This window comes from Mauremys mutica, chromosome 2, assembly GCF_020497125.1.
Source record: "Mauremys mutica isolate MM-2020 ecotype Southern chromosome 2, ASM2049712v1, whole genome shotgun sequence".
NCBI classification, from domain to species: Eukaryota; Metazoa; Chordata; order Testudines; family Geoemydidae; genus Mauremys; species Mauremys mutica.
In genome coordinates, this window is record NC_059073.1 from 12769146 (window position 1) to 12786845 (window position 17700).

A 17700-nucleotide genomic window follows, 5' to 3' on the forward strand; every position below is an offset into this window, starting at 1 on the left:
ATGTATAATAAAATGTTTACATATATTATTCACTGTAAGCATGCGGACTCACCCCTGCGGTGCCTCCTGCTGGTCTCTTAGGGAATTAGCTCAATTTCCAGCCCAGAGCACCCTCTGCAGGCCGGTGATCCGCCTTACTACTTGCTGTTGGCCCCCATGTCCCTCCCAGGACTCAGTGTCCCTTTTACCTGGGTTGCTGTCCCCTGGCAGTAACCCCTTTCTCTCAGGGTCTCCCCCTCCCAGGGGAACCCCCACCCACTATTCCCACCTCGCCTTAGTATCAGGCTACTGCCAGTCATCATCTAGCCCCCATGCCCTGGGGCAGACTGCAGTATCAGCCTACTCATCATAGGCAAAGGTTGAGTTTGGACCTGCTGCCTTTATCTACCCCTGGGCTGCCCTCTGCAATCCCCAGTACCTGTTGCCTTCTGCTAGGCCGCAGCCTGGGGCTTTCCAGGCGGGAGCTTCCCAGCCTTGCTCCACTCAGGTATCCTGCCTCTAGCTCCCTGCAGCCAGGCCCTTCTCCCTCTACAGAAGGAGGAAGACTGTTTGGGCTCCTGGCTCACAGCCTTTTTATACAGGCTAGCTGTGGCCTGATTGGGGCGTGGCCCAGCTGCAGCTGCTTCCCCAGTCAGCCCAGCTTTTAGAGCTGCAGCCCTCTCCAGGGCTGCTTTTTAAACCCCTCAGGGCAGGAGCGGGTAACCACCCCACTACATTCACCATAGGCCCTTTGACCGCACTCCTGTCCCTGTTCTTTTATTAGTTGTCCCCCGCAATTAGTGGGTTTCTGAGGCTCTGTGGCACCTCCCCTTAGGCTGGGGGGGGTGCCGTTAGCATGGGGCGGGCTCGCCCGCCCCATTTCCTGGAAACCCAATAGATACATTCACCATAGGCCCTTTGACCGCACTCCTGTCTCTGTTCTTTTATTAGTTGTCCCCCGCAATTAGTGGGTTTCTGAGGCCCTGTGGAAGCTCCCCTTAGGCTGGGGGGGGGGTTTCCGTTAGCATGGGGCGGGCTTCCGCCCGCCACCTCTCCCGGATAACCCAATAGATACATTCACCATAGACTGAGTATTCAACAGTAGAAATAGGCAACACAGCAAATCAAAATTCTATAACTGTTTGCCATTTTTGTGAGGTTGGGATTCATTACACATTCAAACAAGTTAATGTGATTTTAGTCAATAACTTTGTCTTTGTCAGGTATGTGTGCCTTAACTTGTAATCCTTAACATTATTTTCTTCAAGTTGCTAAGCAGTCTTTCCGATCCTGCTGAAACTAGCAATATGAAATTTCACAACAAAAGCTTGTTACTATGCACAAACCATTAAATATATTGTTTCAAAATGTTTCTAATTACAAAGACTATATAGTTGGCCATCTTGCTAAAATGCTGTGCTGTTTGTGATATGCTGGGTTTACGCTGAATGAGACTATTAGATTCTAAGATCTTAGGGGTAGGGACCACCTGATAGGATTCTTTAGATGCCACTGCAGTACCAATAATTAATAATACCCAATCAGTTTCCAAACGGTTTTACTATTTATAAACAAAAGAAAAACTTTAGTTTTTACATGCACCTTAGTACCCTAATATGGGATATGCCTATCTGTTGTGAAATCCTCCTATAGGTAAATCCCAGCAATTCCATTGGGGTAGTCCCAGGAGTAGATATTGCAGCACCTTTATTTGATAAGAGATTGAGCCTTTTCCAGCTGAAAATGAGCCTTTGGCTAATGCACAGGTTGTGGCTCCCTGATGGGCTATACCAGTTGCCATTTTCACTTGGAACAGCACCTGTCTACTCACTTTTGCCAACAGTGCATTAAACATTCATGCTTGTGCTCACCAAGAAACAACAATTGTTACTTGCTCAGATCAATAGTCCATCATCTTCGCTTCAGCTGCTACCACTACCTACAGCACCTATAGCAAGGCCTGGCAGCCCATCCAGGTCTGTGAAGTCAATACCTCAGTCCTGATAACAGCCTCTTTGAACCAGTATAGACCTGCAAGCCCATCAGGAAAACATAATTATCTGTTACAGCAAGAGGTTCAAACCTACTACTCACCTCCCCATGCTTCCCACTCATAAGAATTGCCAAAGCTCTTTCCTTCCAAACCACCCTGATGAGATGAAGGGTTTCCAGTAAACATAGTGCCAGGTATACTTTTTCCTCTGAACCTCAGTATTACTGGGCTGTCAAAATGATGGTTTCCCATTTAATTAAATTAATTTAAATTGTAATTGCTTTTTAATAAAATTTTAAGAGCACTTGCAAATTATAGAGGTTTGGGGGTTTTTTTTGTTTTTTTTTTACATTCTAATCATAGAATCATATGTAGGACTGGAAGGGACCTTGAGAGGTCATCAAGTCCAGACACCTGTGCTGAGCCCAGGACCAAGTATACCTAGACCATCCAGGACAGATCCTTGTCGAACCTGTTCTTTAAAAGCTACAGTGATGAAGACTTACTCTCCTTGCATTATGAATGTAATCCTTTTTTCCTTCTTTTTAGATATGAATTGCGAATCCGATATTTACCAAAAGGATTTCTGAATCAGTTTACTGAGGACAAGCCAACACTAAATTTTTTCTATCAGCAGGTAAATTTATTTTGACTATTGTTTATTTTCTCATCTGCAATCCTGAAAGTTTGTTTTGCTTATACAGGGAACAAGTTGCAGCAGGAACAGAAAATTACAAAAATCATATTATTGTGCATTTAAATAGAAATAGAAGAGAGAGTCACTTTTTTCTCACTGGGAAGTGATGAGGAATACTTACCCCAGGGGGTGTGTTTTGGCAGATGTTTTCACAACTTGGATGCAATTTACAGTTCACATGGGTGTTTTTTATTCATATTTCTCATTTTATTAAATTATTTGTTTCCATTATATTTGAAAATATAACTAAATGACCTGTTTTGTGTATATTAATGTATTCATATACATGTATTAATTGCTCAACCTAAATACAAAATGGTATTTTCTGGATTTTCAAGCATTCTGCAGCTAGACTCTCCACCTCTGATAATATTTAGCAATGATCACAAAAATGTGTACTGAAAGACTAACCCTCACAACAGTCCTTAAGGGCTCAGGTTTATTTTCAGATTTGGGCTGTCTGTCTGTCTCTGTTATCTAGGGCCCAATTTTCAGATATGTTTGAAATTAAGCATTTGAATCCATATTTTGATGTCTGAATTAACAGGTAGTTGCTTAAGATGGTTATTTAAGTGGCAAAGTACAGATTTAGGTACCTAACTTTAGACAGACAAGATTTAAGTGAAAACATGTCCCTCTATTGTAGAAAGAATAGTTTCCTCCAGTTGCAGGAGTTACTGGATGAAATTCTGGCCTGTGTTTTGCAGGAATTCAGACTAGAAGATCATAAAATTCCCTTCTGGCCCTAACAACGTATGAAAACTCAGCCCCTAAAAATTCTGATGCTGCCTACTCATCATACAGGATTGTTGCAATATGTTTGATTGCTGTGATGTTGATAATGCACATCACTGAAGTACTGTCAGTGTTTAACAAATAACTTAATTGCTACTGACAGTTGTTTTTCTTAGCTATGTATTACACAACATTCCTATATTGTGCATGTAACAAGTTACAGCTGCAACCACTGAAAAGAACTACTTAATTCACGTAATTAGTTTAAAGGTGACCTGTAAAAAGGGAAAATGCATTTGTGCCCCTTTTGAATCTTTATGGAGCATTGAAAGGGGAACAGATTTTTATCCACGGTGTTTGGAAGGTTTTTTTTAACTCCAATGACTAATAAATGTGTTGAGGAAAGATTCCACACTTCCATCCCTCTGGCAAAGCTCCGCCCATGCAAGCTCACAATACACCCTGTTCTGAGACCTCCTCCCCAGAAGATTTCTACCAAAAGCAGGAAGGCCAGATTTGACATGTCTTGTATTTCAAGATTTACTAAAAGGCAATAAAAGAACCCATAAAAAATGTCCCAGGCTTTTTTTCCACATAAGAAAGCAAAAAAGAGCACAAGCTCACTCCCTTTAAAGAAATAAAACAAAATTGTGCAGGTTGTCCTTTGAGATTCCCAAGATTAGCTTTAGTCCTTGTTGTCAAGCTATCTGGAGTGACTCACAACCGTGAATGCCAACCTCAGGGCACACAGGCAAGGAACAGGGCACAAAACTGGTTGAGAGTTTTGGGGTTATTAAATCCCAGCTGGTTGTGAGTTCTATACTTAGATTTCGCTATCCAAATAACAAGTGTGAACTCCTCAAGCACTATAACAGCCTTAACATGGAGTAACAGACAGTCACCATGGATACTCTGGTCTGTCTTGCCACCCAGGCAAGCCTGCCTTTGTGATAGGTGGTCCCTTGCACCAAAAAATCATATCAATATTCAGGTTACTCCCAGTCCCAAGGGACCAGTTACTTATCTCAGGTCAAGTACTTCCTAGATCTCCCACCAAAGACAATGCTTGTAGCCAATCCTATAGTAAACACATTTCTTTTGTCTAGTTAATAAGCCTTTAGTGAGAGTTATATACAAGGTTAAAACAGGTAAACATACACACACAAACGAGAATACAGTCTTAGGTTCCAAAAGACGATAGTAGCTGCTGTAATATGCAAGCTTTATATGTCCTTTAGGGCTAAACCAAGCTAAACAGCTGGGGACCCCTTGCTTATGTTTAGAAATCTTAGACTCAGAGTTCAAGCAGCTTAGGGATACAATTTCTCATGAACAGGGATTTGTGTTCTCTTCCCCCAGCATTCAAACTGGAGACAAAGCGTTTGTGCAGGTCTCCTCTTGGGATTGTTTTAAAAGGCAGTAAAACATTTGTCTCTATGGTCACCCATGGATCTTGCACTCCAAAAATTACAGTGGAATACAGCAGATCTCTGTCATGCTTTGTCCAAAAATAACATTTCATATAAGTATCCAAAATACCCTCCACTAATACGTCAGAAAAACAGAAGTGTGAGAGAGAGGGGTGGGGTGGAAAGCAACCAATTAACCCTGTGAAGTTGGTTTAAAGTACAGGCTAACAGCAGCAAATTAAGCAAACTGAGAAGAAGGAAAAAAGGATATTGTTTGCTCTGAGCAAAGGGTAGGGCTCCCTAAGTTTAAACAGTTGGGAACCCTTACACCCAGGTTTTTGTCCTGGCTGTGGAAGAAGAGTGGGGGTTGTTATCTGCTCTTGCAAATCCTGAATTTGTTCCCCCAGTGTCTGTTGCTTTTGTTTGCACCCCAAGTGAATTACAGGAGTGCCCTTCTCTGGTGCAGTTAACTGCTTCCAAGACACAGATGATTTTTAAGCTTAGTTTAATAGTCTATCCATATGTTTCTATATCTGTATAATGGCGATTGTACTACTTACCTGTCTTTCCTTCTGTAGGTTATTTTCCACTGTATTTTAGTTACGTACAGTTAACATTTGTACCTGAACCCCAGAGAGGATTTGTCCCTCTCTTTCCATAGGGGAAGGTAGCAATAGTTTATTCCTGAAACACCATTCATGATTCAGCTTATCTCTCAGGCTTTCTCAAAGAGCAGCTGCTACACCCCTTTTGGCTCCAGGTCCTGGCAGAGTATGGGTTGTGGGTGTCTTTGAATCATTGTGGATCAATCCAGGCAGACAGTTTGCTGCCAGTGGCTCAGTGCCCTGGGATATGTAGAGGAAACTGAAGTATCTCTAGACTGAATCAAGCCTATAAAATTCTACATTAGTGCTAAGAATTCTGATCAGTTTGTGTAGTTATACTAGCTGTGATAAGAGTAATCAAATCTCAGTCTTTCATGGTAAGATATTACTTATAGTGGTCAGGAAGAATCCCCATTTGCCATTGCATGTTTGGCTTAGGTGCATTATGCTCATGAAGGTATAGAAAGTTGTCTTTTGAACCATCAGATTATTGGCTATGGCCAATAGCTGAACTTGACAAACCAGTGGTCTGATTCAGAATAGCAAACACTGTTTCATTTACTGTTCAATGTAACACTATCCGTGGCTGCTTTCAAATAATACCAAGCATGAGATCAGGTTCACAGTGCACACTGAAACAGCTGCATTTGATTGTCAGAAAGTTTTCCTTTACCTCCTAGAAGCAGTTCCAGCATCTGCCTTTAAATGCTGTGCAGTTTGACTGTTTACCCCATGAGTGACTTGATTTGTTGTTCAAATACACATATGCTAGCACAAAGTGCTCTGATGAGTAACAGTGTAAGCACTGCTATTTTGCATGCTTCTCTCTGGAACATTTCTGTGTAATCTTGCGTTCTACTTCTTGGCTTTCTGGCTGTGTAAAATATTGACGTGAGTTGTGGAGTTTAATGAATGACTACATTTCAGTCTTGATCTAAAGTTAGGTTTCCTGCTCTTTCTATCCTTACAATTTTAAACTATATTTTACTAAAATTACCCATCTAGTTTAGTCTCCTATTTGAAGTTAGTAATTTAACAGAAAAATATTTTTCTCCATATAAAGAGTATTGAAGAATATCCAAATCTACTCTTTGCTGATCTGTATTGGCTATGGAATAGAACGAGGTTACAGTTCAATAGGCATAAGGAAGGTTGAGCAACAGTGGCTTGTAGCTGGGTTGATGGTTATCTCTCAGTAAAACTTGGAGCGTAGGTAGAAATATTTGATTGTGCCACTTGTCCTCTCACACTGTTTATTTCTAGATGTCCTTTATAGCACATTGAAGCAGCAATTAAAACCATTTTTAACTGACTGTCCCTTAGGAAATGGCAAAATAAAAATGTAAGAGCAACCTTTCTGATTCTCTTAACTTCGCTGACTGCCTGCTGGGCTTCCTTGGCTCTGCCCCACCTTTACTTCCTGCTGGCTTGTGGCTTTCCTATGCTAGCAAAAGGGTCTTAAATCTCTTTCAACTGGGGTTTGGGCTTTGTCCTCCAATGTGCAGGAAAATGTAAACCCATTATAGCTTTCCTTCCTCCAAGGTATCTCCGTAATAGGGAACTCTGTATATCACCCTTTTCCCCACCAGGCATTACAAACCCCTTCTGTTTAGGTTCTTATATGTTCATCACCTTTATGTTGGTCCCTACTGCTCTTGACTTAGGGAAGGGCCTTGTACAGTGGAAATTTTTTACCTTGTTCCATACTTTTGTACAAAAGTCTGTTAATGATGGTCAGTCCTGGGTATATTTGCTGCCTATGGGAAGACATTTTTTGGCACCTGTTCCCCACCCTCTGCTTGACTCTGCAAAGCAGGTCCCCAGTCCTTCTGTTTACCTCTCGTCCAGGCCCGACATCTTTACTTTCTCCATCCCATTGCAATCTTGTAATTCCTCTTACCAGACAACTTCCCCACCTCTCCTATGCTGTCAACTAGAACAGTAATTTGGTTTCTGGCTGCCCAGTTGCCTGTCACAGAGAAGTCAGATGGCTTCTTTGCAGTGGAACATTTCCCAAAGCCTAGTGCTTCCTTGACCTAGGCAGCCACCTATCCAGCCTACATTTAACACTACTTCTGCTTCTTACAGTGTGTTATTTGTGGTGGAGCTTGAATTGGGCATCATAGGGAATTCTTTGAATTACTAATGTCTAAAATGTATTGGATATTTGGGACCGACTTTTTGTTCTGTGTTTGTACAGCCCCTAGCACAGTGGGGTGCTGGTCCGTGACAGGGGCTTGTAGATGATACTGCAATATAACTCCACTAAATAATAGTGGAGTAGCACCCAAAGGTTGCAGTAGTCAAGATGTGAGATGAGGCCCTCAGAAAAAGTTTTAGTAGTTTGGACACGGGAGAGGCTCGATCTGTATCCTGTCACATAGGAAAAAGTGGCAGGATTCAGATGCTCCCTGGACGTCCATTAGATGTTAGAAACAGTGAGATGGAGGCTTCGTCTGGGGGAGACATAGATTTGAAAGTTATCATAAAGATGATAGTCAAAGCTATGCATGTAGAGGAATATCGGATTGTGGATCTTTGAGGATAATTTGTCATTTTAAAATAATTTGTAATGCACCTCATTACTCACCAGTTATGCCTATTTTATGAGAAATAGTCCCTGACTTAACACAGTGTGTGCCATATATTTCCCTCTAAAATATTCCTAGTCCGGTGCATTTCGTTCAGGGTTAAATTAGTATTTCAGAGCATTTTTTTCCCAAACATATCCCTGCTCATACCTTTCAAATGTCGACATTTGAAGGATCAAACAATATACTGTCCAGCATGGTAACATGTGATTTGGTGTTGAGATTGAGCAGTGGTGTTTAGTTTGAAATATACATATCTTGATGATTTTTTTAAAAGAAGTAATTCTTGGAAACAACATTATGGAACTGTATGAAGAAGTGAAGTTTCTAACAGTTGCAGAGCTTCATTTCAACTTTTAGCTGTTCAGTTACAACAGTCTCTATATCAAGAACCAGTATAATTTTAAAGCTCTTAAAATATTTACAATTCTATTTCTGAAATGAAAATCAGCATCTCTTGTACTGTGATGTAGAAATGTATCATCTAAAGTAAACAGTTTGTAAACATTTACAATATTTATTTCTGCGTGTTACAGTAATTTCAGATTAGATTTAACATTACTTAACTTCTCCGTTAAAGCTTTTTATAAAGCTTGGTTGTAAAAGCTGTAGGGTATTGAAAAATAGCAGCGCTGGCAGGGAATAGGACTGCTTAACCTAATTAAGTATTAACATCTCTTAACTTTGGTGATGATAAAAATAGAAAGCCTAGACCAAATGACTTTGTTTGATGACAATAAAAGCTATAAGGAAAATCAAGGCCAATCAAAGACATCTTCAGAGGAGCTCTATATTATGACCAGCACTGATACCCCATAAAAGAGATGTGCATAAAGGGCTGCTGACTGACACATAAAGTATGCCCTAAAGGGAAGTGTTCATAAATATGAGGCTTGCAGCTGCTTAAAAAAAAAAAAGATAAATCAAACTAAACATCACCTTTCTGCTGCTAACAGCTTATAAGAATAATTATAAGTAAAATATCTTTTTGAAGAGGTTAAAGCATATACATTAAACATTATATTTGGAAAATAAACATTACAGTAGGAATTTTGTGAGTCAACAATCTCAAAACCCCATCTGCCTTCCCCCACCAAAATAGGTTTGATTTATATAGTAATATAAGCTATTTTATACCTCTTTTGTGTTTTGTATAAAACATCTCTGTTTTCCAGTAACACAGTGTTTGTGCAATATACTAGCAGTCTGACTACTGTGTATTTATTTGCTGTTTACTAGATTCCTAGCCAAATTCAATCCTGGGGCAAATGCGTGCTTTGATTTTAAAGTTGTGCCTATTTACACCAGGTCAGAAGTTGGTCTAGTGGCTTGAGTTGTCAGAATTTACACAAAGTGTATTCACACTAGGTTTTTTTACTGATTGAGAAAGACATACATGACAGTAGCACAATGTTAATTCCAGTTAATATGAGACTTTGTCAAGTCTAGCTTGCATCAGCTGTTAAATATTACCTGTTTTTCCCCTTATTTTATGTTTTTAAAGGTGCTAGATACAGCATATTTGGAAACATAATTGTGTCTGTATGGACATTCATGTCGCATAGACAATATCCTTCATTTGTATTAAAGATCTTCAGCAAGATGAGTATTGTGTTATTCTGGATACTAGATTAACTATATGAAATGTGTGTCAGGCAAGAAATGGAGCGATAGAGTCTCACACTGGTCTTGATGCTTATTTGAACTAGAAAAGAGAACTTCAATATGGGGGAGGGGAACAGTATAAAATTAGCAGTTAGCAGAGTATGTCCCGTAGGTTCAGTGCTATATGGTTCCCGAGTGTATAGTCCTACTTTATCAAAGATTTGAGAAGCAGCAGCATATATTACAGTGACATCTGGAGATCTGCCCACCCTGACAGAAGGGATAATTTTTAGCCATTCTGTCTCAAACAATACCTTGTCAAGAGTTGATTTTTTCCTAATCTCTAATGTCCTTATTATTAACATAGGGGTTTGTGAAATAAGTGAGAGATGTCAAAGATCAACTCCAGTTAATATAGAGACTTGGACTTTGGAGGAGGAGGAGCAGCAGCAGCTGAGGGCAGATGGCAGATGAATGTTATTCTAATTCAGAATCTGTGCTTTTAACTCTGCTTAAAAAGACTGAGGCTTAAATTTGCCCTAATGTAGACTTGCCACATGTAATGAATCTTGTATTAGATGGGCAAAGGGGGAGGAGGCACATACATGTAGTGGAGAGGTAAAGACATCACATTTTAGAAGTTGTTGGTGTAGTAATTAAACAGCTCATTAAAGTGGCTCCTGAAAAGTAAATTACTCATGACATTAGCAGCAGACTATTTTTTAAGGAGAATGGACAAAATTAAGACTAATACCATAGATTTTTGCCTAAGATTTCTGCAGCCCAAATATGTTAGGCTGGAATCTTGAGATACCAGCCATTCAGGATTTGAATGGGAGGCTACTGAGGATAACTAAAGGGGCTACACTCGTTACTACCGATGAATTGGCATTTGTGGCCATGAAAAGGTAATGACCCCTTGGCCTGCCTCACTATACATTCATTTAGCGCTTTCAACATTTTATGAAATGTCCAATGGATGCCAGTAATACTACACAACAGATTAGGACAGAAAGCACACCATATTTTCCAACTGAAACTATTATTGTTATTTATTTGTATTACTGTAGTACTGGGAGCCCTAGTCTTGAATCAGGACCCAGTTGTGCTTGGTACTGTACCAATATAGAACAAAGTAAAGCAAAAATTTTAGGGCATAGGGCATAACTTCCCTATGTTGAGGTAAAATGGGGAGGAGAGGAGGAAAAGTACTTACAGTAGACTCTCAGAGTTATGAACACCTCAGGAATGGAGGTTGTTCGTAACTCTGAACAAAAATTAGGGTGGTTCTTTCAAAAGTTTACAACTGAACATTGACTTAATACGGCTTTGAAACTTTACTGTGCAGAAGAAAATTGCTGCTTTTAACCATCTTAATATGAATGAAACAAGCACAGAAACAGTTTCCTTACCTTGTCAAATATTTTGTTAAACTTCCCTTTATATTTTTAATAGTTTACGTTTAACACAGTAATGTACTGTATTTACTTTTTTTTTTTAATTTTTTGGTCTCTGCTGTTGCTTTATCGCATATTTCCAGTCCCGAATGAGGTATGTGGTTGACCTGTCAGTTCGTAACTCTGATCTTCGTAACTGTGAGGTTCTACTGTATGTCTCCTTGCAGTTAACTTGTTCTGTTAGCGGATGTCTACACTAGCGAACTTACAGCGGCACAGCTGTACTGATGCGCCACTGTAAGATTACTCGTGTAGCTACGCTATGCCGATGGGAGAGAGCTCTCCTGTCAACATCATAAAACAGGGGTAGGCAACCTATGGCACGGGTGCCAAAGGCGGCACGGTAGCTGATTTTCAGTGGCACTCACACTGCCTGGTTCCTGGCCACTGGTCCTGGGGGCTCTGCATTTTAATTTAATTTTAAATGAAGCTTCTTAAACATTTTTAAAACCTTATTTACTTTACATACGACAATAGTTTAGTTATATATTATAGACTTATAGAAAGAGACCTTCTAAAAACGTTAACATGTATTACTGGCACGCAAAACCTTAAATTAGAGTGAACAAATGAAGACTCGGCACACCACTTCTGAAAGGTTGCCGACCCCTGTCATAAAACCATCTCAATGAGTGGTGGTAGCTATGTCGGCAGGAGACACTCTCCCGCTGACATAGTGCGGTGCACGCTACCGCTTACGCTGGCAAAACTTATGTCACTCAGAGATGTTTTTTACACATCCTGAGCGACATAAGTTTTGCCGACATAAATGATAGTGTAGAAAGTAGATGAAAATGAGGTCAGCTGTTCAGACTGATATTAAAGTATCTGTAAATGTACTCTGGAGTCCCCTGCTATAAAATCAGAAATTTTAAGAATCAGTCAAACATACAAGGAAATTCATTGGGATTCTTAGGAATGTCATGCTGTCTGGTAAATGAGTGCCAAACTCAGGGCAGAAACCCCAAGCTGGCTGTATGTTCTATAATTAGGTTTCACCCATCCAGTAAAAAGTGTGAACTCCTAAAGCACTATAGCAGCCTTACCATGGAGTCACAGACCATCCCCTTGGGCATTCCAATCTATCTTGACACCCAGGCAAGATGGACTATGTGATAGATGGTCACTTTATACCAAAAAACACAATATTCAGGTTACTCCCAGTCTCAAAGGACCAGTCACTTACCCCAGGTCAGTTGTACTCAGATTTCAAATTAAAGACAACTCCTATAGCCAGTCCTGTAATAAACTAAGGATTTATTAACTAGGGAAGAGAAATGAGTTATTTACAAGGTTAGAACAGGAAATATACAAACACAAATGAGTTATAGTCTTAGATTTTAAAAGGTAATATAAGCTTCTATAATAAGCAGTTCTCTATGTCTTCTAGAGCTGACCCATGCCAAGCAGCATGCGGATCTCTTGCTTATGTTTAGGAATCTTTTACCTCAGAGCCCAGACTGCGTAAAAGATTGAGTTTCTTCTTGTCAGGGATTTTAATCCCGTCACCCCAGAATCCAGGATCATTGGACAAGCACTTCTGCATGTAACCTCTTCATGTGGGAGGGAAGCAGTCAACAGAGTCATTGTTCCACAGTAGCCCATTTGGATTCAGTAGTCCTTCCTGATGGGCAGAAGATAATATGTTATGGAGTAAACTAATATTTCACACTTGGTAATGTTTCTCTCCTGACTGTGGGAGTTTATAATTTTAGCAAACATTTTTATGGTTAGAGAGCAAACATTTAAGCATTACCTTATAACACGGGATACAGATATTATAAGTAGGATTAATACATCCAGCATTCTTCAAGTATTCCATAAAGTCTAAATGCATTCTTTTAGCTCTAATATCTATTTTAACAACGCTAACACACAGACAAGCCAGACTAGTTTCCAATTATACATTTGTCAGTGTTCAGTGAAGCCTAAGGATCTTGACATGAGCTGGCACCTGGTCTGCCAGTGTCACAGATGGCATCCTAGGAGTTGTGGGAAAGTACAAGGTATATAAATAAAGGAAATTACTTTCTTAAAAAAAAAAGCGCCTACAACCCCTAAACTCCCTTACTTGCTTCCAGTCTTTCATGGCAAGGTGCACTATTAAAAAGCTAATGCTCTCTGTCCCTTTATTTATACAAATATGAACTTTGCCAGACTTAGTTGCACCATTTACTTAGCATATGCTTCTATTCCAGATTAAGATCTAAAAGCATAATCAAAGAAACACTGTATTTTGCTAGTATCAGAGGGGTAGTCGTGTTAGTCTGGATCTATAAAAAGCAACAAAGAGTCCTATGGCACCTTATAGACTAACAGAAGTATTGGAGCATAAGCTTTCGTGGGTGAATACCCACTTCGTTAGGTGCATGTGCTTGTTTGTTACTGATATACTCTGAAGATGAATAGACCACTTCGGTACATTTCATCTGGATACAAGAGAACGCTGGGCAGCCTCAGCAATAGTTTAGCTATTTTTGTCTGGGCTTTAGTGGTCATAATGTGTATCAACAGTTATTGGGAATGGATCACAGTTGCTAAAGATCTGTGATTTTTTTCTTTAACATTGGTTTCACTTTAGCTGGAATCTGCAGTCTACCTTTGTAAAGTACTTTGACATCTTTGGATGAAAGACATTTTATAAAGACAAAGTGTAGCCGTCTTCTCCTCTCACCCCTGCTTCTTTAAACTAATTTAGTTCTGATTTCTAGATTGCCTTGTATTTGTGGTGCAGAAAGATACTGTTGTTGTTGGTGTATGTTTTTTAAAATGCTGTGGTGTTGACTATTACAGCTGAATTTTAAACTTTCTATATACTCACTCAGGTATTCCTCTGCACGAAAAGCAGTTTCTCAAAACTGTGCTTGTAAGAAAGCAGTCTGGTATAAATGGGTCGTAGACACAGAAGTTTAGCAAGAAATAGATCACTTCTTATCTTTAAATCATCCCCCTGGAAAAATGGAGGATATTTCCTGTCAGAAATTTCTTGCTGACTTTGAACGTGGTTGGAAAGCCAGCGTAAAAGGCTGATCTAGATACTAGTCTATGGCACAGTTTGAGACAAAGTACTTGGTTCTATACATTATCAAAGAATTTCTATAGCAATTTAGTTTAGAAACAGATAAAATCCAGTCAAACTATTGGATCATTTTATTAAACATTTGTTTTCTATATTATATATGCAAGAGTGAAATCAAAATAATAATGGCAGAATAGAAAGAAGTTGTTTTCTCAATTTTTTTTAATCCATAGATGGAATGGAGAAAAAGCTCATTATCTAAAGTAATTTTATTTCACTTTTATAAAATTCTCACTTCACTTGCAAACAGTGTTGTAAAGAGGATGATGTTTGTAGATGTCTGTCTGGAGTGAATATTTTCCCAAAATATTGTAGCTATGTAAAAATTGTATGTGGGAGAATAAAGCAGATGGCTTTTTAAAGTAGCAGCTGGTAGGTAAAATGTAATGTCTGTGTTAGATTTCTTCTTAGATCATGTGTCATAGAGGCAACTCACTAATTTCTCAGTGTTCACGATCACAGACACTCCTCACCCTTCCAATTGTGATAACAAGTTTTGCCATATGGAATTTGCTAACCAGTTATAGTGCGAGAAATTTGACCATTATTTGATAATAAATCTTTAAAGTTTCAGAAGTGCCTAGTCAGCAATTTATTAGTGAAAGTAAAGAAAAAATGCTTGGATCGTGTCTGTCACCAAAAGTAAGAGTGATCCTGAAAAAAAACTTTTCTGTGCATGTGCCTGGTTCCTGCTGGCCTGCAGTATGTGAAAAGATGCTACCTCATGGATCCCAGTTTGTCCACACTCTTGTATTCCTCTCTGCTTTAAGAGCATATTTGATCATTTCCATTGCTCAAAAAAGGCTCTAAAGTCTTAAAGGCTATTGTTACCCCATCTCACCCAGTACAGCTTTTAAATTACTTGCTTTGACTTCCACTAAAACTACAGACAGGTGATCTTGTAAATATTTTCAAGTTCTGTTTTCTCTTACCCACCCCTGCCTCTTTATCCTGCTTTAAGTAGGGATGGGAGTTATTCTACTGATAAGATGGGAAGCAGTAAAATAGACATTTGCAAATCTGGGACAGTGCATCAGGGAAGATATTTGTCATTCTTGGCTTCTTTTAGAGATCTAGTTTGGGGAGACAGTAAAGTTCCATGGCTAACTTGTGAGGTTGCTGCAAGTCCCGGGTGCTGGCAGGGCTGTGAGTGAGAAGGGGATATGGATGTCTAGGGTGATATGTTGTATTCTAGCAGTGGGAAACGGGTGGAGGGGCAATGGCAGAGGAGAGAGAAAAGCCCTTCTAGGAGCTGGCTCCTTCATTCAGCAAAGTTGCAGCGTGTTTCCCATAAAAGCTTCTCTCCTACCAGCAAGAGATCTGGTTGATAGAAGTGGAGCAGATGAGTGGAACTTGCTGCTGGTAAGAGTAGGAGGCAAGTGATGGAAATTCTAAGAGAACAGTAGGACATGGCAATTTTAAATCTTTTAGAAACACTAGTGGCTCAGGATAATGTTGAATTTTGCAGGTTTTATTTTGTTTGAGAGAGAGAGAGAGAGTAGTCGTTTTATTAAGTCCTTGGTATAGACAGGCAATCTTTTTGCCTCCTAGGCAAGTGAAAGGTTTTTCGTTTTAATTTGCTGTCTTTGAAAAGGAGTCACATTAATACTAGGCATCTGGCTTTTTGCATAGTGTATCCCTTCACTGGCAGTAGGCTAGGCATTGACTTCCAGCATTAGAGGGTTAACTGCTGTTGAACCATGGACTTCAGCTGTATCCTTGCTTGCCACTCTGACAGTGAGCAAACAGAACTACAGTTATTATTGTTTAAATTTATACTGTGTTAATATATGCCTAGAAGACTGAACCAATGGGGCTCCATTGTGCTAGGCACTATAGAAACATACTAAGTGACTTTCCCTTTCCCAAAGAGCTGACATCTTTTAGATTATAAAACTGAATACAAAATATAAGCATAGTTCAGATACAATTTTGAGGGAGGGATGCTTAGTTTTAACATTACGTTTGCAGATAGAAAACTCATTTCTTGCTTCTTCCTTTAATCTTTTTTCAATATATTTTTTTCTCTTCAAGTCCAGATAAGCATGTGCTGGTACAGTAGAATGCAGGTAGAGAAATGTGAAGAAAAAGGAACAATTTTCTAGTGAAGTAGACTGAATCGATTAATTTAAATAAGATGTAACATATTTACAGTCCCTGTGCATATTTATTACTAGAACATTGTATTATAGATTTGTGGTGTTATAAACTTTGACTTCAGAGTCCTACAGCAAATGCAGAATGTGTTGATCTTTATATGCTTGATTGCTAAGACCAGAGGCTCTGGAGCTTTTGAGGTGACTGCAAATTTCATTAATCTTATCCTTGCCAGAGCATCCTGTTTCAAAAGCATGGTATAAATAAGTTAAGGTCATGTTGGTTTTGTTGGAGTGCTTTTAAGGTTACTTTTAATCAATGGGAATGTGTTAGAGCTGCTGTTTTGTTTTTGTTTTTTACAAAATTAGATGCATTTCATGCATTTACATGAGTTATGTGGAAAGATTCTGGTATGTTAAGAAAATAGGACCCCTTATATTTTATAAAGGTTATACCAGAAAATGTCATAAAGAAAGAGAGAGCATAATGGTAGTATTTTACATTTTAATGGGGTACTCCTCTGCCTTTTCTCCACAGGCTTGGTTACCTTAGCTGATATCCCAGAACAGAGGAGGGGGGGGGTCTAAAGAGACTATTCTCGACTGCGGGGGAGGGCGGTGAGGAAAGTTACTTGGTTGTAATAGGAGCTTTTAAACAATAATGTTTCTGCAAATCAACCTTCGCTTTTTCTCCTAACCTGCTTCTTTGGACTCTGTGATAATTATAGTTTCACATGGCTTTGTCTAATGGCATTTTTTAATAGTGTCAATATCTAGAAGGAGAGGAATGGTTGAGGGTAAAAATAAAAGTAAGGGGGTAAAATTCAGAGAAATAAAATGAATGCTAGATATGAGGAAGAAAGTTATTGACAGGTGATTTAGTCTATAGAACAGTCTCTGAAAGGAAGTGGTGGAAACGGTTGAGCTAAAACTATCACGACACCCATAAATTGTCTCTTCGTAATAATGATAACCATCATATAAAACTCCTCATGTTGTTATCTCCTCCTAAATTTGCCAGTGCACCTTGCCTTGTGTATACGTGTCTTTTAACCTGCAAGTTTTTCAGGGCAGGGGACTGTCTTCATCTTTGTCTTGTGCAGCACTGAGCACATTGTCATCACTAAAAATATAATGAACAATAATAAGTGAACAAAGCATGAAAATATACTATAGGAAAAAATATTCCACCGGCCCCTGGGGGTTTGCATTAAATGTCCTGATAAGTCTCTTCCATTTAACTTTTGTTTCTTTGTTAAACTGTATTGTGCAACACACAGCAGAGCTTTTGTTAGGTTCTTACCTAGAGCTTTTTATAGACCTTGAGCACGTTTCCTGTCTTCGTCTTCCACCATCCCAAGGAAAGGAATCCATCAAAAAAAATCCAGTCAGATGAGAAAATTTCTTCTATTCATACTGGGTATTGGAAACAGAATGGAGAGAGTCATGTTTTC

General features: G+C 39.2%; 1 protein-coding gene across 8 annotated transcripts in view; it reads left to right on the top strand.

Annotated features, from left to right (window-relative positions):
• The window catches only part of PTK2 (protein tyrosine kinase 2), a 377826-nt gene that overhangs the window by 177595 nt on the left and 182531 nt on the right, over nucleotides 1–17700 (top strand). For all 8 annotated transcript variants that reach the window (XM_045007657.1, XM_045007659.1, XM_045007653.1 and 5 more), the window contains one exon: nucleotides 2522–2609. In XM_045007657.1, the coding sequence (XP_044863592.1) occupies nucleotides 2522–2609 (88 nt within the window). The remainder of the gene's footprint in view (nucleotides 1–2521; nucleotides 2610–17700) is intronic.